Genomic DNA, 22,761 nt, shown 5'->3' on the forward strand with positions numbered 1-22,761 from the left:
CTAAAATTCCTTTTTGTGTCGGGTAAGATTAGAAGGTGACATAACTTAACCACGCGTGCAAGCCAGAGTTCTTTGCTGATACAGAGCCATATCCAATAGCATTTTTTTTACCTGATTTTTTTACCACTGCTGCAGGAACCAAAGAAACTGAAGAGCTGGGATTCAGGGTTAGTAAAATGAGTAGAAAGCTACTCATATAGTGCATTTTATATGGTGCTTAGCTACATACAGAGGGTGGTCTCCAACTAAGTCATATTCTGAGTAGACCCACTGAAATAAACTGACTTGGTACTGAAGTTAATTGATTTCAGTGTGTCTGCTCAGAGCATGACTTAGTCAGAGATCACCCAAATTAATTAATAACCAGTTAGATTACTCCACTAGCATACATGTGCCTTGCAAGGTAAGTGACAAGTTTTCGGACTCTCTACCAGTTCATAAGAGCATACAGTTGAAGGATTCTCAACAGTTAATGGGCTCTGCATGACTGGGCATTGATTCATTTGCACATAGCCCCAGGAGGTGTATTCAGTAACACAGACAACTGGGTGGTTCTGTATCATGCAGGCAATTCCAGGAAGGCAGTTGTTTCTCTGAATAATGATGACACTTTTTAAAAGAAGCTACAGGTGCTTAAAGTACTCTGTCTCTGTATCCAAACACCAATTCATGCCTCATTACTATAGGGGGAAGCCAAATGGAGAACGCCTGCAGTAGCCCTATGCATCCTGAGTCACAACCAGCCGTCCTTTTGCCTACAGTAGGAGCCATTCTACTTCCATTCCAGCCTGCAGGAAGAAACTTAACTCAGCAGCTGACCAATTAGCCTGAAATTCCTTGTGGGAAAAGTAGTGCCTTCATCCCTATAGAATTTGATGCATTAGCAGGCAAACTAGTCAGAAAAATCCCCCAAGTGTGGCAGCAATCCCCCCCTCCCCCTCTATTGTCAGCTGCAGGTTGGTTAGTCACCTCCTCCTTAAGCTTTAAAGAATGTACCTGCACAAGTACAGGCAAGTCACATGGCAAGTATGCAGACACTACCATAAAAGGAAATAGGCCCCTTTGGAGGAGAAGGAGAGAATTTTCCCAGCCTAGTAGAGCAGTCATCACTGGGATAGCTGGAATTCTTCTGCCTGAGAAGTGAGAAGTGCCGCATGGTATCCTACTTCCTGTTGCTCAACTCTTAGAACAGACTTCCCTCCCCCCAAACAGTAAGCTAACGCACATACACAGAAAGAGCTGCACAATTGCACAATGATACAGCAGCTATGTTATGTTTTAGAATATTATATTTTCCGTTCAATCTGGGCTCTATTATGCTCATGAGATTATCCTACAGATTAAATGTGTTTGTATTGTCAGATAAATATTTTACATTATTTTATGTAAACTGCTTAGAAATTTTTCTTTCTTGATCATTATTATGTGATCTGTAAGTTTCGATAAATAAAATAAATACAACAGAGGCACCCATTTCAAAACTGACTGTCCAGCAGGATATTGGGCTGCTCCTTCTGGGGAGTGTGCAAGTGCTCAGATAGCCTAGATTTGTTTTGCTGGGGGAGGGGGGTGAGAAAGGAAGAAGGAAAATAAATGTAACCAAATGCTCATTTATAAGATAATTAAAGAAGGAGTCTTCATCTGCTTTACAGGCCCAGATATGTATCTTTTGACTATGCTTTTAATAAGTAACGCATTAGTCTATAGCACTGGCTCTGTATTTCAGAGCAGTTATTCAATGAGCAGCTGTCTTATGAGCTGTACAAATTCTGTTCAATATTTATTATCAAGCCTGGTCTTTAACACTTAAGAAGCAATACAGATTTTAAAGAGGCAAAAATTATTATTTATTCCAGAGAGATGGGCTGTTACAGCAACGCACAAGTTTGTAGACTAACAGGATTATTGTGGTACAATCTCTCATTGACTAGAGTCCATCTTATGAGATGCATGGCTTGGAAGCATTTGATGCAAACTGCTTCATCATGCAAATTTAAATATAGTTTTATGTATCTGTGGAATCCTTGTAGCTGGAAAAAAATAGAAGAGTTCTGTAGCAGAAGTGTCAAAATAATAGTAGTTATTACATGCTTCCCAAGTACATGCATTTGAGGTGTTCTAATTGCCCAAGAGGAGATTATATTTTGAACTCTGGGGAGGGTGGGGATAAGAAGAGAAAATGTTAACATGCTGCTTAGTGCTTCACAACTCAGTTACAGAATATCCTAACAGACCTTTATCACCCACTTCCTCTGCATGAGCAACTCCGAGTTGAGTCTGTTTAACTCCATAAAAGGAGAACATAGCACTCACACTACGGTGACATCATCTCTCTAGCCAAGAGGAAGCAGAGCTAAAAAGGCAAAAGGTTTGATCCCTGCTTATAGCTGATTCATTAACACAGGCAGTTTGACTATTGCTAAAGAGCAAAGCCTACCTCCTAACTACAGAAAAAGATAGTTTCCCCCATCTCTATGGTTTATCATCAGAAATATTTAGGCATCACAGCTAAGACCTGTAACTGCATTTAAGGCACTGTAATTAACAGTAGTAGTAGTAGTACCCCGCCCATCTGACTGGATGGATATAGAACATGAATTATCATACATCTCATCAGCTATCTTGCCTCCTTTGTTTTTACAGTGCTCTTTTTGTAACACATTTTCCATCTCAACACTGGAAAAAGCCTCAGGGGGTACTTCACATGTCTTTTAAAATTTTGGAAATGAGGTGGAGGGGTGGGGGAGGACTCCTAGCACACATTATTTCCTCCTTACCATCTCCTTCCCCTGTATGATATAGTAGGGAACAGAACACCAAGAGGTTAAGAAGTTGGTCAATAATAATGTTCTGAGTAATACTCTGACTTGTTGGAACTAAAAGATTAATAAAAGGTTTTGGAGAAGTTTAGAATCCAAAAGTGGTTACATAAACCTTGATTCAATTAAAATTCAACAGTTGGGCAATTAACTTTTATTGGGACCAAATATGTCACAAAATCATGGGAACAAGCTTTTGAATTTTCTACAACACTTCAAGGGGCAGGTAGGAGAAAGATGGAAGAATTGGCTTGATGTTATAGTCAAAAGGTCAGCATCTAGATTCAAGACTTCATTCGCTTCATCTTTGCTAGGTACTAGGATATACTTAGGATTCTGGGACAAAACAATACTGGCTGACCCCCAATTTGGGAAACAAAGTCCAGTAGTTACCCCAAACCTTTCTGCATCTTTAAGCAAACAATACAGGTTCTTTCACATTTTAAATCTTACTCAACTCGTTGCATGAGATTTCAAGAGGAAATATTTTGAGTGCATGTACTTCTAGGATAAAATACGCAAACTTGCATCTGTTATTGTCAGATGGACCTCACCATTAACAGATGAAATGTCTTCTTCACACCTCCCACTATGTTAACTGGAGACAATTAGAACATGACCAAAGCAGAATTTTAAGAGGAACTAATTTCATTTCCCACTAAATGAATTTACAGCAAGAAGCAGTTTCACATACAAAGAGAGTCACTTAAAAAACACTATCTCATTCCTTCCTGTCTGCATCATAAAAAAATTGCTCTTTTATATTCTGTGGGTTTAATTTGGTTGGGAAAAAACAGCTGTTAATCATGAGACACCAAGACGACTAAGAATGTTAGAACTCCACTCCTATTGGAAGGCTTGTCTAAACCAACTGCCTTTTTTGTCATCTACCTTGCCATCTGGAGACATGCAATATGAATCAGCATGTAGTGACATTCAAATTTTACCTTTTTCTTTTAAAAATGTAGATTCCACTGGCATAATCTGCAGCAAATGTAAAGATGTATGCAAAAGTCAACCATGACAATGTCAGCATCAGCCGAGGTGTTGTGTTTTTTTCCTCGACAGCCTTAGTAGCCCTTGTTCATATTAAAAATGTTTTCCTATCATTTCCGTATTGATAAAATATAATCAAACTTGTCGGTATGATAAAATATTACAGTGGTGCCTCGCAAGACGAAATTAATTCGTTCCGCGAGTCTCTCCGTCTTGCGGTTTTTTCGACTTGCGAAGCACCCCTATTAGCGGCTTAGCGGATTAGCGCTATTAGCGGCTTAGCGGCTATTAGCAGCTTAGAAAAGGGGGGGGAGGGGAAAACTCGCAAGGCGTTTTCGTCTTGCGAAGCAAGCCCATAGGGAAATTCGTCTTGCGAAGCGCCTCGAAAAACGGAAAACTCTTTCGTCTAGCGAGTTTTTCGTCTTGCGAGGCATTCGTCTTGCGGGGCACCACTGTATCAGACTTACAAAAAAAGATAGTATTTCGAGAAGGAAAATTGTGAAGCATGAGCTATTTCCAACATGGAGCCTATTTGCCCTGGTTATCATTGTTGGGAAATTGACCTCCACACTCTTAAAGGCAAGCTGACAGAATCATTTCCCTCTCTTAAGTACATTTAAGAGAAATGCTGGTGGGGTTATATGAAAGTCATGGCCTTTAACAAAATAAAGACCCAGTTGTTGTTTTTTAAACCTCCCTTTGTGAATCAGAGTCCAGAACAAAAGATTTAGCATAAACAAGACTTGATTCAAAAGGGACATGGAATGCTACACTAAGCAAGCCAGACTAGACTTGACTAACAAATAGTACATTCTTGGCCCCAACTTCTGAAATATGTAAACATTATGGGTTTCACACAGAAGATTTAACTTTTAACAGATATTGGAGGGAGGAGGGAGAGAGGAAGTCTTCAGCTTTAAGTCTCAGCCACAAGACTATTGAATGAGACCTAAAGATCACCAAGAACCCTCCCCGATTCCCCAAAATGACAGAATCCTACATACTACATTATCTCAAGCTTGCAATGCAACAAGGAGAAGCAAACAAAAGCCTGGTGGTAGTGGGCTTGCAAGGAAGACTGTTGTACATATTCCAGTTTGTCATAATTTATTGGGTTTGTTCAAGCTACCTATAAAAGGTACTCTGGCTCCACTGTTACTTATTTACATACTGGAGCAGCAGTTCAGCCTCATAAAAGGATACTGACTGGCTGTTTCCTCATTCTCATACACACGCACGCAAACTCATGAAGGACACCTTGATGCCTATCTTGATGCATTCTTGAATGCATTGCAACCTACATTAACACCCAAGGTCCTAGCAAATCCAGAGTTCAGACGCAGCCATGCATATATATACCTGACTTCTATGCCCCTCCCTCTGCCAGCTGATTTGGCCTGGGGCAGGGAGTTTCATCATCATAAACTATATGGGCTGCCAAAAGAGATGCGAGTTCCAAAAAGAGGCAGTGACACATCAGTCTGGCCGCATTACAAAAAGGTTAAGAAACTTGGGTATTAGTTGAAACCAAGCAAGCCCCTGCTCCTCTTCTGCAGGCTGCCAATTAGCATGCCCTAAACCAAGTGCTGGAATCTAACCAATTAACATGCAGGTCTTTCTGCTTCACCAGCTCAGGGAAATAACTGCACCCCCATGCTGAGAATGGGTCAGAGACATCAGCTTGCCATGCTTTTTTAAGAAGTGCTCAAAACCATGAAAGATTTCCTGCCTGTTAGACTTTGAATAGAGTCTAGGGCACAAACAGCTAATCCTGAATGCCTCTGGTTCTTGCAGAGCACTGTAGCCTTTCATCTTCTGTGCTCAATACAGATTCCTCCCATACCACTGGCTGCTGCATCAAGCCTCCCCCACGGATTAAGCAGAACTGAAAGCAACGGAGGAATGCTGCTTTCCAGAGACCAGAAGATTGACTGGAATCAAAAGTTGCAGTGCAGCAGACCTCCACCCGAACATGAAACTTTCACGCTGTATCCCTATGTACATTTGACATTTCAAAAGTGGCAACTCTACAAGAGCCTACTCATCTGAGCATAGCCACTGCCATGGCCAGAATATATTTTAAAATGTACCTACCTTGCATCATACTCCTGTAGGCAGTGTCTGTAATAGCGTATATGTGAGGGGGCATCTCATGTCTCTTTTTGCCTTTGTACATATCCACAATTTCTTCTGAGTAGATAGGCAGGTTCTTGTAGGGATTTATGACAACACAGAACAGGCCTGAGTAGGTCTGCAAAATGGAATTTAAGAAGAATTTAGAAGCATTCATGGTTTTACAGTTTCATCGGCTCCACATAACCCGCCTCCCATCCCCTCAACTCACAAGAGTGCTAACAATAATCGCATACTGAAAATTTAATTGGACTGCCATAATTGCCTTCCATTACCAGAGATTTTGAACTAACAATCACATCTGTCATTTACTTTGAATATGGCTATTCATCTTTGATGACTGAAACATGCATTTTACTTTGCATTATTATTCACTGTTTATAGCTCTACAGTACACAAAAATGAGTGGCATTTTAGCAAAACTTAAGCAATAGGTATCTTTCGACACTAGCTCAGTGCCAGCATGGAGCAGAACAAAAGATTCACATATATTAACAAAGCTCTACCTCAGAGTTGTACATATCCTGCACCAGATTTTTAAATCCATTCTATTGCCTACATGTTATGTGCAAACTTATGCATACTTAATTCTGCTAGCCACAGAATTTGTGGGGGTGGCAGAGATGAGAACCTACAGCTACCACTAAGGTCCAAGCAATACTTGCATTCAGGATTTAATGAAGCATTGCCCACACATTTCCAAGCCTCTCTAAGCCTTACAACTAAAACTTTTTAAAAACATTAAAGCACCTGAGAAAGCAGGTGCATTTCACCTCCTCCAAGTAAAAGGCTGGAAAAAAACCTAGTATGGGTAGAAGTATATTGCAAAAACACTTGAAGATCCAGCATTCACTAGTTATCACTGATGCATTTACATGTCAAGCCAGTGTTACACATATGGCCAAAATTTCAATGCTAACTTATAAGCTACAAAACTGATTTTTTAAAATCCTGATGCAGTTAGAACAGACTTACTTTTTAATACCACTTATTGCATATGAATGTTCATTCACTCTAAGAGGCCAAGGCAGCATTCAGTGCAGAAAGAACATATAGAAGTAACCACTGCCTGTGCACAACTCTACAGAATGCTTATTATGAGTTAACCCAGCATTAAAAGGCTTTGTGAGAAGTTGCCAACTATTTCCCTCAATATCCAAAGCAGAAATATGTCAGGAAATGGGGGCGGTGGTGGTGGTGGTGGTGGGACAATGCTATCCGGTTTGCAGTGGCACCATTACAAAAGGTTCCCCAAGACTGCCAGTAGGAAGAGTTTAATTCCTCTTTGTGTGCTTGTTTTCCCCAAGGTTGTAAGTGCAAAAACGTTTTGGCTGGCCACAGTTATAATACACTAATCCTGCCCCTACCACTTCAGAGGGATGAGAGCTTATCCCAGACATTGTATGGCATCCAAGATGTCCGGAAGCAGGAACACTTCGCAGTGTTTCCAACTGCAGCGAGACACCAGAGATGAGCTCCTGCTCCTCTCAGTGTCTGTACCCACCAGGTTAGGATACTCTGCTGCAAAGTATATTTGAAGAACTGCCTCCTTCTCTGTCCCCTCTACTAAACTCATAATTCAAGCAATGTAGCCAAGAAGATCAGCCTCCTTGCTGACCTTTCCAGATGCAAGTGGGACAGCAAATATGGAAGCCCCACTTCACTTAATACTTCTTAAAGTTAGAAAGGCAGAATTGTATGCAACCACCATTTTCGGTAGCATTTCCTCAAGTATAAATGGCCCAGCTAGGAAACAAAGCTATGAGCATGGTCTAAGTGTCAGCAGCCAGCTGCAGCTCTTTGACATGCGCAGCTCAAAACTGACACTTGGGTATTTACAAGTGAGGAAACTTCTGCAAGAAACAAATATAAGCCTCCAGTTGATAGTGGTCATCATACTGTGGCTTGTATAAAATAGTCTTTTGATCACAGGGAACAGTAGAGAATACAAAGCAATTACAAAACTAGGAGGAGTTACGCAATTTGCCAACTCTTTGTTCTGTGTTCTTGTTTTAAATGTTTCTATAAAAAATGAAGCTCTCTAATAAAAATTGGCACCCCCAAGGGTGTTCAGGAAATACACATTAGTTGCCGTTTAAGCCAAGAGAGCTTGGGAAAAAAATCAACTGAAAGAGTAACAATTTTATACTAGAAATCTAACTGAACTAGAGATCTAACAGCAAACGTGTGGAGCGACAAATGCAAAATTCTTGAGCAAGTCCATGGAAGACATAGCACTGATCTGAATGGGCCTTGTATCGGTTCAAGCACCTCAAGGACTCCAACTCTAAGTCACTTACTCAGAGGGCTGCACTACAGTAAGAGATTAAAGCTGTTTCTCTTAAAATTTTTGTCATAGGACACTGACCCAGAGCGTTTTAGTTGCACTTATCCTTGTTGAGAATATCTATCCATTTCCTGTAAATGATCCAAAGGCTGCATTAGCCCACAGGAAAAAAAATATCAAATTTACAGGGGTGGGGGCTTAAATATGTAAACTTTCATCAGACTGGCAAGTGTTAAGAATACACTGGGGACTTTAATGTGGAGGGAAGGGGGGCACCTACCTCAATGACCTGTTTAGCTGTTGATTTGTTCTTTACTTGTGGAATCCTGACTGTATTTTTGAATGCAACTGTTATCTCTATTTTTTTAATGTTGAGTATATTTTGTTTTGTTGCTGTTTTAATTGTGCACCTCTTGTATTTGATTTTCATTTGTAATGTTTTCTGCTGAGGTGCCAAAGGGCCACAATGCCTTCTGGGCAACCTTGCAGGGACCGCATCCCAGTAGTGTGTGGAGCCAAAAACAAAAGTGGGAAGGCAATGATTCTTTTATTTTAGCTTTGTACAACAGGCCAGTTTCTACACACATCTCTCTCTACTATCCATCAATACAAGCAAGAGGCATTATCAGAGTTCAAGGACACCTGCCAAGCAACAACTCTGGATGTGAAGCAGATCCAGTGAAGCTTGTGGCCTGGGAACAGTTTGGAGGCCCACACAGAGGAGCCTGGATGACCAAATTTGCCCCCCAGTCTGAGAATCCCCACCTTGAGACATGTTGTAAACCACTTAGAGGTTTTTCTGAAAATATGAATTAGTACAGAAACCATCTAAAATAAAGAAAGGTTGAGCAAAATACTTGCTGAGGGAGTGGGGAGTAGAGAGATTATGTACAGTACTGCTAAAACCACAAAGTCTGCACACTGTAATAGACTGACTTGCAGACTTCATGAGATTAACTTTTGGTGACAACAGGTTTCAGGTTGCACCAAGGCTGTTGGAACAAAGCAACGTTCAGATACCCCACTTTGCAGGGGAGGTTTCTATAATATAAAGTGTAGCTGGATTAAGTATCACTGGGTAAAAAGCACTGTGACCCAAGGAAATTGTACATGCCACAGAGTCCTCTGTAAATCAGAGTTAACAACCCCAATACCATCTTAGTGAGCGATCATGATAAATGGAAGCAAAAAGGCTTTAAATCTGTACAAAAAAGTTAGCTATATTAATAGTAAAAAGTTATTTATTGTAGCTGCTTAAAGAAAAATAAATATTAAAAGGTTCACTGAAACTGAACTACATAGCCATAGCAGCTAGATTAGTAAGAATGTAATGTTTTAAAATTATTGCTTAACTAAACCTCAGGAAACGCAAAGGAAGAGATGCATTTTGAGAAGTTCCTTATAAGGCAGAAAGGTTAAGGGTGTATCATATCAGGAGACAGGAAGGAAAAGAAAATAAAAATTGGGCAAACTTGTAAACACATTGCATTTTACAGGATCAGGTCTTTCTAAAAACAACACATATGCATGTCATTGTAGGTGTATGAATCTCTTCCAGTCAGACAATGGGGGACTCATTACTACTTCTGAACATTAATTTATTTGGAATGATCTTGGAATCCATAAGATCACAAGTAACAGAAATAAAAATAAATTTTAAGCAGGTCACTGATGAGTGAATGTCATTATCAGGAATATTGTATCTGGGGAACTACTCCGTGCAAATATACTTGTCAGGGCCAGTAGCCATGGCAACTCAAGGTATAAAATACATCTTAAATCTCAAGGGTTAGATTTCCTTTTCTTAATCATCACCCAGTAAAGATTAGCACAGGCCCAAATGAATTGAAAATTAGAGCATTGACTGAGTCACTGTTGAACTAAAAAACTGCATACAAAACTTGTAGATTAGGAGACAATTAGTTACTACATAGGAACCTAGGAAGATGCCTTATACCAAGTGAGGCCATTGGTCCTTCTAACTCAGCATTTTCTACAGCCACTGGCAGTATTCTTCAGCATTGCTGCCAGGATTCTCTCTCAGCTCTACCTGGGGATTGAACCTGGGACCTTCTGCATGCAAAGCAGATATTTTGCCACTAATACTTGCTCCATACTTGGCTCACACATGATGCTTACTTTCCAAACACACAAAACTATCAAAGGAAAGAAAATACTAAAATGTTGAGTGGGTCAGAACTGTGATAGAGACACTGGCAAATATAGGTAAAGGGACCCCTGACCATTAGGTCCAGTCGCGGACGACTCTGGGGCTGTGGCACTCATCTCACTTTATTGGCTGAGGGAGCCGGCATACAGCTTCCAGGTCATGGGACCAGCATGACTAAGCTGCTTCTGGCGAACCAGAGCAGCACACGGAAACGCCATTTACCTTCCCGCCAGAGTGGTACCTATTTATCTACTTGCACTTTGACGTGCTCTCAAACTGCTAGGTGGGCAGGAGCAGAGACCAAGCAACGGGAGCTCACCCCGTCACGGGGATTCGAACCACCGACCTTCTGATAGGCAAGTCCTAGGCTCGTGGTTTAACCCACAGCGCCACCCTACTGGCAAGTATAGCCTCAGAGAAAAAAATAGTCTATATATAAATATCCTTAATTGTACACTGCCTAGCTTAAAGTCATGGTACAAAAGATCTGTACTAGCCATCAATGTGAAAAATTGCACATGTCTATTTTACTACAGGTACACACTGACAACCTTCATTTTTTTATGTGCTGTAAAGCAAAGAAAGACAGATATGTGCCATTCCCCATTCCAAAGGGGAGAAACTGTGTAGGCAGACTGCCACATGTGACAAAGACTTCACTGTGCAAAGTCTTACAAGAGTCCATGTATGGGGAGCACAGAAGGGCTGATCCATGTGACAAGACAGCAACAAACAGCTAAATGGATGTTAGAATGAAACACTTTGAAGGGAACAAATGGAAATCAGTGAAGTCTGGCAAAATATCCCTTTTACAGAGTCGGGCTCAGCTGCAGTTTATGTACAAGGCAGCAGTGGCATATGCTTTAATCCAATCAGTGCCCTGAATATAGAACTCAGGACAAACACCAATTTCTCTCCTCCTGTACCCTTGGCCAATTGTGAACCATAGCTCTCTGTCAAACTGATTAGTACCCCAAAATTAGATCCACCAAGACAACTGCAATCCTCCTCTCAATCTCCTGTATACCAATAAGGCCAGAGTTTTTTTCTGAGCCTAGGGCTTGCCAATCAGAAGGTCAGCGGTTCAAATCCCCGCGACGGGGTGAGCTCCTGTTGTTCAGTCCCAGCTCCTGCCAACCTAGCAGTTCGAAAGCACATCAAAGTGCAAGTAGATAAATAGGTACTGCTCCGGCGGGACAGTAAATGGCATTTCCATGCGCTGCTCTGGTTTGACAGAAGCAGCTTAGTCATGCTGGCCACATGACCCGGAAGCTGTCTGTGGACAAACGCCGGCTCCCTTGGCCTGTAGAGCGAGATGAGCGCCACAATCCCAGAGTCGTCCGCGACTGGACCTAACGGTCAGGGGTCCCTTTACCTTTACCTAGGTGACAACTGACTGCAGTTGTCTCCCAGGAATAAGCACAAGATCTTCAGAAGAGCAAGTGCCTAAAAACCATACACACAGTTGCTACCTCTCTACCCATTATGAGCTGCACAGCAGCCCACCCTTATATACCCTAACACTTTACTACTTTAGGGGGGAAAGCTTAGTGGTAGAACAATCACTCTGCATGCAGAAGGTAAATCTCCAGGTAGGGCTGGGAGAGACCTCTGCCTGAAACCCTAGGATGTTGCTGTCAGTAAGTGTAAACAGTACTGAACTAAGTATACTAAGGGTCTGGCACAGCAGAAGTTAGCTTCATATGTCCCTAGGTATCAGCACATTGTATGCATTCTCTACCACAACTGCTGCAGGGCCCCCTTTTCCAGCTGAGGAGTTATCTCTACAGTCTCTATTCAGTGCAGCAGATGGAGCAATAATGCCAACAAGTAAAGAGTGTCAGCATCTTACCAGTGAACAGAGTCCATGCTAAGTCACGTATAAACAATTGAATATTCTTGTTTCCATGGCATCAAGTTCATGAGAGCATTGCTGCCACTTTTGACAAGAGTTGAATTAAAGCTACCTGCTCAGTATATTCTGAACTGAGTTGGGCCTTACTGTGAAGCGTCCTTCTGGTAGAGCATTGCCTTCAAGAGGAAAAAAATTCTGAGTATGGTATCTTAGATTTGCAACACGCCCAAGGATGGAGAGCTCACTGCTTCAGTACATCCCTTGCCTGTATAATCCATTCCTCTACTGGCCAAGAAGAGAGATGTGGCCTTACTGTGAAGCATTCTTCTGGCTAGTGGAGAGTAGGGTGTACAACCTCAGTACAGAACTGAAGCTATGGGGGATGGAAAGGGCCCTAGGCATTTCCTGTTTGCATGGTAACCCAGCCAGCATAGAGAAGACCATCCATGGCATCTCTCTTACCTGTACTCTATAATGTTTCTTTCATTCTTTTTCTATCCACTATTCAGGATACCAAACACTGTTCAAGGTATAGTGCCCAGCCACTCGCTGGTTTAGCTGTGTGACAAACTGGAAATTGGTAGAAGGCTACCTTCCCTTCTTGCTAGCCACTAAATGTTTTGGGTTTGCTTGTTGTTGTTTATAAATACAGTGGTGCCCCGCAAGACGAATGCCTCGCAAGACGGAAAACCCGCTAGACGAAAGGGTTTTCCGTTTTGGAGGCGCTTCGCAAAACGAATTTCCCTATGGGCTTGCTTTGCAAGACGAAAATGTCTTGCGAGTTCCTGCGGGTTTTTTTCCCCTTTTTCCCCCTTTTCCTAAGCCCTAAGCCGCTTATCAGCTGATCCGCTAAAAGCCGCTAAACCGCTAATAGCGCTAATCCGCTAAGCTATCAATGGGCTTGCTTCGCAAGACGAAAAAACTGCTATACGAAGAGCCTCACGGAACGGATTAATTTCGTCTTGCGAGGCACCACTGTACAAGTGCTTTTTGACTCTGCTTCCAGGAGGAGTTTATCTTTGTCTGCAAGCTCCACTCCTCCCCTGACCGAGAATCACCTGTTCACAGCACCACATGTTGGAGGCTTGAAGTGCAACAACTAGGCAATTAGGAGGTTCTTAGTTTTCAGCATTCTGATTGGTTGAAAGTAGACAACAGTACTTTTTTATATCCCAACTGCCTTATGTGCAGCTGAGCTTTGTTATTTTGCAGTCTTAGCTTTACTGCTCTTTTATACTGAGGTTCCAGATACAGAAGCAGCAAGCCAGGTGTCTACATGAAGAGTGTGTTCAGCTTGGATCAAACGCTGTACATGATTTCTAATATATCTTCCAACACAAACACACAAGAGTCTAGCCACTCCATCAGAATGTTCTACAAAAACTCTACTAGGGAAAGTACTGTTTAGTTTAATGAGAATGTAGACAGGGGAAAATTGTATAAGCCTGGGGACATGTAAGATTTAGTTAGATCCTATAACTAGCAGAAAAAGTCATTACTCACGTAGATAAGCCCTGAGTAGTATCGCTCCTTCAGATTGTGCAACACTGAGGCCTCATTCAGGCAGGTCAGTTCAGCCATATCTTCCACTTTTGAGAACTTGGGTGGGTTCATCTTTTGGATATCATCTTTGTTGACTCTCACTTTCTTCCCATTCTCTGCAAGCTCCACAATGGCTTCATCTCCTACTTCTTCCTTCAAGCTAGCAGGCTCAAAACCATTTTTCTCTGATGGGACCCACACCAGCTTCTTGGCAGCCCAATCAGCCTGAGCAAGAGGGTTGTTGATGAAGTTTCTATCCACATAGAGGTATTTGTCAGCATCTCTCTGAGCCATGGTGGTTTATAACCAGGGACCTATGAAAAGAAGAAGTTGCAATGTTATTACCTTGCCAACATTTTGACACTACAACCTTAGAATCATAGAATCATAGAGTTGGAAGAGACCACAAGGGCCATCGAGTCCAACCCCCTGCCAAGCAGGAAACACCATCAGAGCACTCCTGACATATGGTTGTCAAGCCTCTGCTTAAAGACCTCCAAAGAAGGAGACTCCACCACACTCCTTGGCAGCAAATTCCACTGTCAAACAGCTCTTACTGTCAGGAAGTTCTTCCTAATGTTTAGGTGGAATCTTCTTTCTTGTAGTTTGGATCCATTGCTCCGTGTCCGCTTCTCTGGAGCAGCAGAAAACAACCTTTCTCCCTCCTCTATGTGACATCCTTTTATATATTTGAACATGGCTATCATATCACCCCTTAACCTCCTCTTCTCCAGGCTAAACATGCCCAGCTCCCTTAGCTGTTCCTCATAAGGCATCGTTTCCAGGCCTTTGACCATTTTGGTTGCCCTTCACTGAATCAGATTTATCATTTTAATACTCATTCACTCAGTTTCGAGAGATCCTTTTGGTTTTGGAGCACCTCACAGCCTCTTTTAGTTAAAAAGTACCCCGAACAACTTGGTGTCATCAGCAGATTTTGCTAACTCATCTCCAGAAAAAGCTAGGAAGATGTTCTGTCTCATGCTGCAGACTTGGGTTCACCTGAAATAGGCACCAGTTCCCTCACCAACACCGATTTCAAATCTTTGGCCATGTTACTGTTTAAATGCCATGCAATCATTAGAAGTAGGTTCATGTTGTCAGCTTAAACACTCTATAGAGGCAAGAACACTAGAGATAACTGTAAAGATATTTTAGGTCCTTGTAAAGGAGTTCTGAGTAGACAAGGCCATTGACTCCAAGTTGCATGCCCAGATAAACTATTCACCTATTGCTTCCCCACAGATTCATTAGCCCCTGTGGGTCACAAATAGGCAGTGACCGGATGCATACAAGCACCCAATTACTCAAGCAAACAAGCTTGAAGGAACACACAAGAAGCTGGCAACTACATATCAACACAATGTGGTAGTGCTACAATTAGCCTCCTCCCCCTAGGCCTTAACTAGACTGGGGGGGCGGGCAGCTTCACATAGTCAAAGTGGTTTTCCCCTCAGTTAAAAACAGCTATTTAAAATGGATGGGTCACACCTGAGGAGAATATACATGTTCTACCCCAATGAAACTGTAAAATGATATTAAGTTATGCCAAATCATAGGAAATACAGAGATGAAAAACTTACTAAGGTTAATAACTTTTCAGTAGATATGACACAACCCGATTTCTTATCAACATTTGTCAGTTCCCTGGAACATATGTAAGATATCTGAAGAAATACTGACTAAGTCTACAGTGGTCTACAGTTATTTACAGCAAACTACAGCTATTTACAGACTGACAGCCCTAGCATGGGTAGGAAAGCAGGTCGTCTTTTCTTCCTATCTAGAAATTAGAATTCCTTTCTTTGCTATTATGCCTACAAATGATTTAACTTGGGCTGCCAGCCTCACTCAATCCCTTGTGGCATCTGTTAATAGCCTGAAAGTAAAAGTAAAACCTCCAGGCTGGCAGGAGACTCACCCTGACTAGAGCAGACCTGTTAGATTAGAAAAAAGTGGCTGCCAGGTAGCCACTTCTATTTTTCCACAATGAGAAAAAAAACTCAGAACTACTTTAGGACTTGCCACTTTATGTGGCTCACTATGCAACACAAGTGGTCCATTGTATTAGGTATTTCAAAACCTTACAAACTTCCTGTCTCTCTGCATTGTGTGTGCATGCATACAGCCGTCAAGAACCAAGCTTTTCAGCCAGCCTTTGCACACCACAGTGTCAATACTGCTGCATGCTGCTAGCCAAAGCTGCCCATGAAGACATTTAGAATACAAATAGGTCTCCCTCCAGAGTCAACCAAGTTACAAAATAGTTGGTAAACTGCAGCAAGACTTGTTCAAGGACGTACTGTGGATATACGTTTCCATTAAGCCTTTCAAAGAAAGAAAGAAAGAAAGAAAGAAAGAAAGAAAGAAAGAAAAGAAAGCCATCATTTTTATGTCACCTTAGTCTCAAAAGCAAGTGTTCAGATAGCTTGCATTCACCTAAATATGCATTTACTTATGATTAACCATGCAAACGTGGGTGGCGCTGTGGGTAAAACCTCAGCGCCTAGGACTTGCCGATCGCATGGTCGGCAGTTCGAATCCCTGCGGTGGGGTGCGCTCTCGTCATTCGGTCCCAGCACCTGCCAACCTAGCAGTTTGAAAGCACCTCCGGGTGCAAGTAGATAAATGGGGACCGCTTACCAGCGGGAAGGTAAACGGCGTTCCGTGTGCTGCGCTGGCTCGCCAGATGCAGCTTGTCACGGAAGTGTCTGCGGACAGCGCTGGCTCCCGGACTATAGAGTGAGATGAGCACACAACCCTAGAGTCTGGCAAGACTGGCCCGTACAAGCAGGGGTACCTTTACCTTAACCATGCAAACAAGGCACTTTGGATTTTGTTAGAAATTGAAAACATAAGAGGAGTCTGCTGGATCAGGCCAATCACCCATCTAGTCCAACATCCTCTCACAGTGACCAACCAGATGCAAATTAGAAGTAAGCAAAGAAGAATAATGTGCTGGGGCTATATTTAATGCAAGAAACCAATGTGGAGCTCATACTGGCAGAATTTGCTGGAGAAATCAAAAAGCAAAAAGTTACATTATGTAAAGCCCAATAAAAGCTCTTCAAACAAACAAGAACTATCCTAGAGCCAAGTATTTCCAGTGATACACCATGCTTCATGATGCCTAATCATAGTGTGGGAGCCAAAAATATGCCACAGGTCTTTGCTAAAATAGGAGAAAACTCTGGTGATTTAGGTCTATAAATTTGTCACTCAGGAGCCAAAGGAAAAGGTGGGGAATAATTCATTGTACTGCATTCAGAATTGTATCAAGGCTGGCAAGGCAACAGCTGTAGTCTAAACTTCTGCTACACAGCTTCCTGCAATTGCAACTTCCAAGTATCTAACTATTTGCCTTTTTTGGCCATAATTGAGCAAGACACACCAGGAGAATGAGCGCTTCCAGCTGAATTTGGTTACTTTTAGTTTCATCATTTCCTGAAAACTAACTGAAGAGCTGTATAGTCAGCTTAAAATATTCTTCTATTTCTTTAGGCCCTTTCTGCTTAGAATACATCTGGCATGGTTTTGTCATTCCTCATGCCTTCAGAGAAAAAGAGTTATTTTGGTTGACAGCCTTTGAGATGCATGACATTCTGGAAATTTTACTTCCATGTCCTGTGCACAGTCTAAGTCACTAGGTATCTCCAGCAGCAAGGACCTAGCATTGAAATTCAAATCCCATAAGCCCCTGGCAGCTGTGCCAATGAGCGGGGGCAATGGGAGTTGCAGACTAACGACATCTAGCAGGCCACAGTTTTTCCACCTCGCCTGCCCCAGCAGCACATAAATCTATTTCTCCCCATCTTAGCAGAGAAGGGGCCCCTGTTGTAATATTGTTCACCAAGATGACCAATTACTCTTGAGTTCACTTTTTCCGAGAAGTAATTGGCCAACATTTCCAGTATATAATACTAATAACTGAAAATATTATTTGGGGGGGGCATTCTTACAGCGGAATTATACCAACATATCCATACAAAGATCATATCCATACGAAGATCATGGCCGAAACGAAGATCATGGCCACTGGGCCCATCACCTCCTGGCAAACAGAAGGGGAAGAAATGGAGGCAGTAAGAGATTTTACTTTCTTGGGCTCCATGATCACTGCAGATGGTGACAGCAGTCACGAAATTAAAAGACGCCTGCTCCTTGGGAGAAAGGCAATGGCAAACCTAGACAGCATCTTAAAAAGCAGAGACATCACCCTGCCAACAAAGGTCCGTATAGTTAAAGCCATGGTTTTCCCAGTAGTGATGTATGGAAGTGAGAGCTGGACCATAAAGAAGGCTGATCGCCGAAGAATTGATGCTTTTGAATTATGGTGCTGGAGGAGACTCTTGAGAGTCCCATGGACTGCAAGAAGATCAAACATATCCATTCTTAAGGAAATCAGCCCTGAGTGCTCACTGGAAGGACAAATCGTGAAGGGCTGAGGCTCCAATACTTTGGCCACCTCATGAGAAGAGAAGACTCCCTGGAAAAGACCCTGAGGTTGGGAAAGATGGAGGGCACAAGGAGAAGGGGACGACAGAGGACGAGATGGTTGGAGGGTGTTCTCGAAGCTACAAACATGAGTCTGACCAAACTGTGGGAGGCAGTGAAAGACAGCAGTGCCTGGCGTGCTCTGGTCCATGGGGTCACGAAGAGTCGGACACGACTAAATGACTAAACAACAACAACATCCATACATTTCACAAACAGGTGTGTGCCAAACTGTGTGTGCAGTCAGGTATGTGAAAAGCCTTAAGAGTGAACAGAAGCTGAGCTCAGGTTCTACTAGAATAGTTTATGAGCTCTGATCCAGGTAACTGATCCAATAGCAACCATAATCTTATTAGGAGTTTCTCAGGGAGCCACATCATGTACAGCCATGGGGGAATATTAAACATGCTCCTGAGCACACACCAAATTCACACAGAAGGTGACAAGACTGAAAAGACCTAGCCAGCATAAGGAGAGAAGGAACCTTGGAGTGTTTTCAGAATCCACTTTAGTTCACAGGGCTTCTGTGAAAAGCAAATCTATGTGTTCCTTGACTGTAGGACATTTGAAAACAAAAAAAGGAACTATTAATGTCTGTCATTACTAAATGCAAAAAGAAGAGTGTAAACAACAGAGTAAGGGTGGGACAACGTCTATAAGATGAACAGCAAGGGACCAAGAAACGGAAAAATGTTAGACCTTCCTTAAGTCACAAATATGATGATCTAGTAGAGACTGTAAGCTTTAACAGGAAATGGCAACAGGCCGGTTGTAGGATGTGAAAAAGCTCACACCACATCCTGACAACAATTATCAGCAGTACACCAAGTGACACACACTAGTCATCATACACCCTAACTGAACCTATTGCCCCTTTATGCTTTCACAACTATGAGTTCTCTCCATGGAATAACTTGGATTCTGTACTTGTTTTTCTTTCTTTATGTCCATTTATGTTATTGGTTGTTACCTGTTAAATAGATTTTAAAAATAATGCATTATTAAAAACAACTATGTTACCTAATTTAGTGTTCCATACTTGGCGAAAGTCAGCTCTAGCACAGATCCGTATTGTCTACTTCCAGAAAAGGTAACTTATTAAACACTGAATGTATGCTGGAAAAATGCTGAGAGATCAAAGACTGCACCTTATCGGTATCATTAACATGATCTGCACATCACTTTATCAGCATTATGAGCTGTGAAAAGGTACCACATTTTAACCAACTGTTGAATGTTTATCACAGGAAACACTTTTCAACCATTCAAGTCCACTTGAACAGAATTGCTTTTGGGACTCTGCCATTGCTCAACAAGGTCAGTAAATTAATATAAAAGACCATAAGCAACAAATCTGCTTAACAAACAGGAAATTTGGTCTCAGACTGACGGGGGTATGGTACTTAAATGTGTCCAATGAATATTATGTCTGCTTTCAAGATATTACACACACAAACAAGGCATAGGATTTAGTTAAAGGGGGTGGAAGAAATAACTGTTCAAGTTTGCAGCACACATTTATTTGTAGCACATCACATTTTCCCCTTCCTCCTTTTTTTTTTTTTTCTTGCTAGTGATGCTGCTCTATTTTTATCAACGCAGAACAGTTTTGACCATTTGAGTATTTGCTAGTTAATGTGTTTTTCAGGAATTTTCTTTCAACTTAAAGCAGCTTTCCCCACCTGATGCCCCCCAGAGGTTTGGGACAAAGATTCTCAACAACCCTGACCATGACCATGTTGGAGGGCACTGGGTTGAGGAGTGCTCTCCCAGCGCTATTTTTTTTTTTTTTTTTTTGAATGGAAGCCAAGTTTCTTAAGATGTTAAAGGTGCACAGACTCTCCAATGGAGGAGCTGGTGAATCCCCTACTCTAAGCAAGCATTATCTTACTGGATACCTCCTGCTGTACAATAAGATGATACAAGTTAGTAGAAGCCAACATAAATGTTAAACTGAACAGTAAAACTCAACTAAGAAAGAAGTTTGGGTCCAGCTTGTTCCTAGAACTGATCTGCTAATTACAGATATAGCATCAACATCTGCAGTCATGGCGGAACGCTAAACAGCAAGAGTATTGGGCAGGTAGCCACCCCTTTGATGTCCATAATGCCCCTTTGAGACCATAATGAGATTTGCTGGAGCACATGCAACAGCAGTAGTTTGGGAGAGACTCTTTCCTGTGCTCCTGCCCACTGGCTCTTTACCATTCTATTGTAAAGCTGGGCTAGTTACAGGTGTGTGGTCCCTGTTACCATCCACACTTTGATTCAGTCATAACCAAGACATCTAGAAGCAACTCAGATCATCTCAAGCACGTAGGTTTAAGGGAGACTGTAGGGCGTTTCAGCATTCTCAGAGCAAACATTTCTTTCTCACATGAGCAAAAAAACATTTCAAATGAAGCCCCTTACTCATAATATTGTAGTGTACCACAGCCACAGTCCTTTCAGTACAGATGTGAAGTGAAGACAATGGGAAAGGTGGGAGGAGTTGCATCTTAGTCTAGCCATGCATGCAGACATTACAAAAGTTAATTAACACCATAATCAGCCATGGGAGGGTATACAAATGCAGCCTCTGTGGTGTATATATTTGATGGAGGCATATGGCAGGAATCGGCAAACTTTGACACACCCCACACAGATGCTGCTGAACTACAGCCTTGACCACTGGCCTATGTCAACTAGGGTTGATGGGACTTTGAGCCCAACAACATCTGGAAGGCCACAGGTTCCGCATCCCTGCTCCAAGGAGTCTCATATATTCCCAGTAATCCTTACAGTCACCTTGTTAGGGTAGGTTGTTATTCTCCTATTTAAATGGGAAGTCAAGAGAGAACACAGAACTGTATAAGAGCCAAACTGGTCATGACAACAGCAGACTCATGCATGACAACCAAATTCTAACAGAAGGTGGAAAGTGAACTCTTCTTACTAAATCACCTCTCCCAATATGCTCCCTTTGCTGCAAAGGGGGAAAGCAGCTTGCGCAAGAAGATTGTGTTAACAGTAAGGATTTGGCAAACGTCTCACCCAGCCATAACATGGAGTTGCAACACACAATTAGTATTCTGCAGAATCTGAGCTGCACTGTGCCACCTACTGGGTACGTAACCAAACACTGACATTCGAACCAGGGATTTCCTAGTTCACCAGCGCCCCACCCTCCTTCCCATAGTTATACCATGCACCCCACACACTATGGAACCTGCATCTCTCTTTTAGGGAACATCTTAAGAAGCTATTTGCTGAACATGCACAAGAGATCCTTTCTCAATTCCTGAGCTTTCTACAGGATCCAGGTGTTTCAGATGAAGGCTGACGAACTGATAACACCATCTGCACAAGACTGGGAAGGAGAGGGTAAGATACAGTCTACCTTTCAGGAATCTAGACATTCCATTTGCTGAACCCTTTCTGCAGGATTTCTAGTATTAAAGGTTTGTGAGAACCTGCCCCCTGAAAAAAGTGAAGCTTCCTTTAGGCTTCAGAAGCATCTGGAAAAACAGGACACACTGCTTGCAGTTTATTTCTCCAGTACTATTTGTATTACCCCCCTTGGCCTACTGTTTACTTTATCAGTGGCCACAGAATTGCTGTTGGGACTCTGCCATTGCTCATCAAGGTCAGCACATTAATATAAAAGAGTATAAGCAGAAAGACTGCTTAACAAACAGGAAATTTTGTCTCTAAATGACCATGCTACTTGAATGTATCCAATGAATATTAACCCACACAGTTTTTCCTGATTTAAGCATTGCACGCTCTTGCAAATAGGTAACTGCACAACAAGCCCCAGGCAAAGTTGCTGGAAAGACAATAACCTTTTCAGTTGTAGTTAAAGCCTCATTTTCAGGGAAAGATGACAGTTCATTTTCACCAGTTTGGAGCATTTAACTATTGAGCCCTAATAGGACCTAAGCAGCTAGTTCTTTCCCACCTAAATCAAATGCAAAGCCTTGAAACAGAATAGCCCAAATGAAGTCTGTAATGAAACTTCTGGGGGAAAGTTGTTCCCAGAGTTATACTGCACTTTGTTCTGATGGAACCAAGCTTCTATTGCTCAAGCAGTCTGAGCGTGGTTTGCTCAAGTGTAAGGGGGAGGGGAAAGCAGTAAGATATAATTACACAGCAAATGCTACCTAACTGGTAAGTGCAGTGTGTAGGTTAAGCAAGGGGTGAGGTGGTGAAAGTGCACTATGTGATCATGATCTCAAACCTATTGCTTACAGGACAAAGCCCAATTCACTGGGTATTCTCCTGAATCTGTGGAGAAACTGAGCCTCTGATTCTCAGGAGCAACACATTCAATTACTCTCAAAATCTGAAGCACACAAACTACAATACTTAAAGACAGAGGCATGTAGAAATTTCTACAGCTTATAAAGATGTTTGAGCTTCATTTGTCAAACATGGCAAAAGCACATTCATGTCTCACAATTCCTTTGGACATGCAAAGTTGTCA

At 42.1% G+C, this 22,761-nt stretch overlaps 1 protein-coding gene across 2 annotated transcripts in view; it reads right to left on the reverse strand.

Annotated features, from left to right (window-relative positions):
• Window positions 1-22,761, reverse strand: part of MYH9 (myosin heavy chain 9) — an 85,820-nt gene that overhangs the window by 39,068 nt on the left and 23,991 nt on the right. For both annotated transcript variants that reach the window (XM_081879452.1, XM_081879451.1), the window contains exons 2-3: window positions 13,764-14,116; window positions 5,910-6,066 (exon numbers count right to left, since the gene is read on the reverse strand). In XM_081879452.1, the coding sequence (XP_081735578.1) occupies window positions 5,910-6,066; window positions 13,764-14,096 (490 nt within the window). In that variant the 5' untranslated portion in view covers window positions 14,097-14,116. The remainder of the gene's footprint in view (window positions 1-5,909; window positions 6,067-13,763; window positions 14,117-22,761) is intronic.

This window comes from Podarcis erhardii (assembly GCF_964252035.2).
Source record: "Podarcis erhardii genome assembly, chromosome: 10".
Classification (NCBI taxonomy): domain Eukaryota; kingdom Metazoa; phylum Chordata; class Lepidosauria; order Squamata; family Lacertidae; genus Podarcis; species Podarcis erhardii.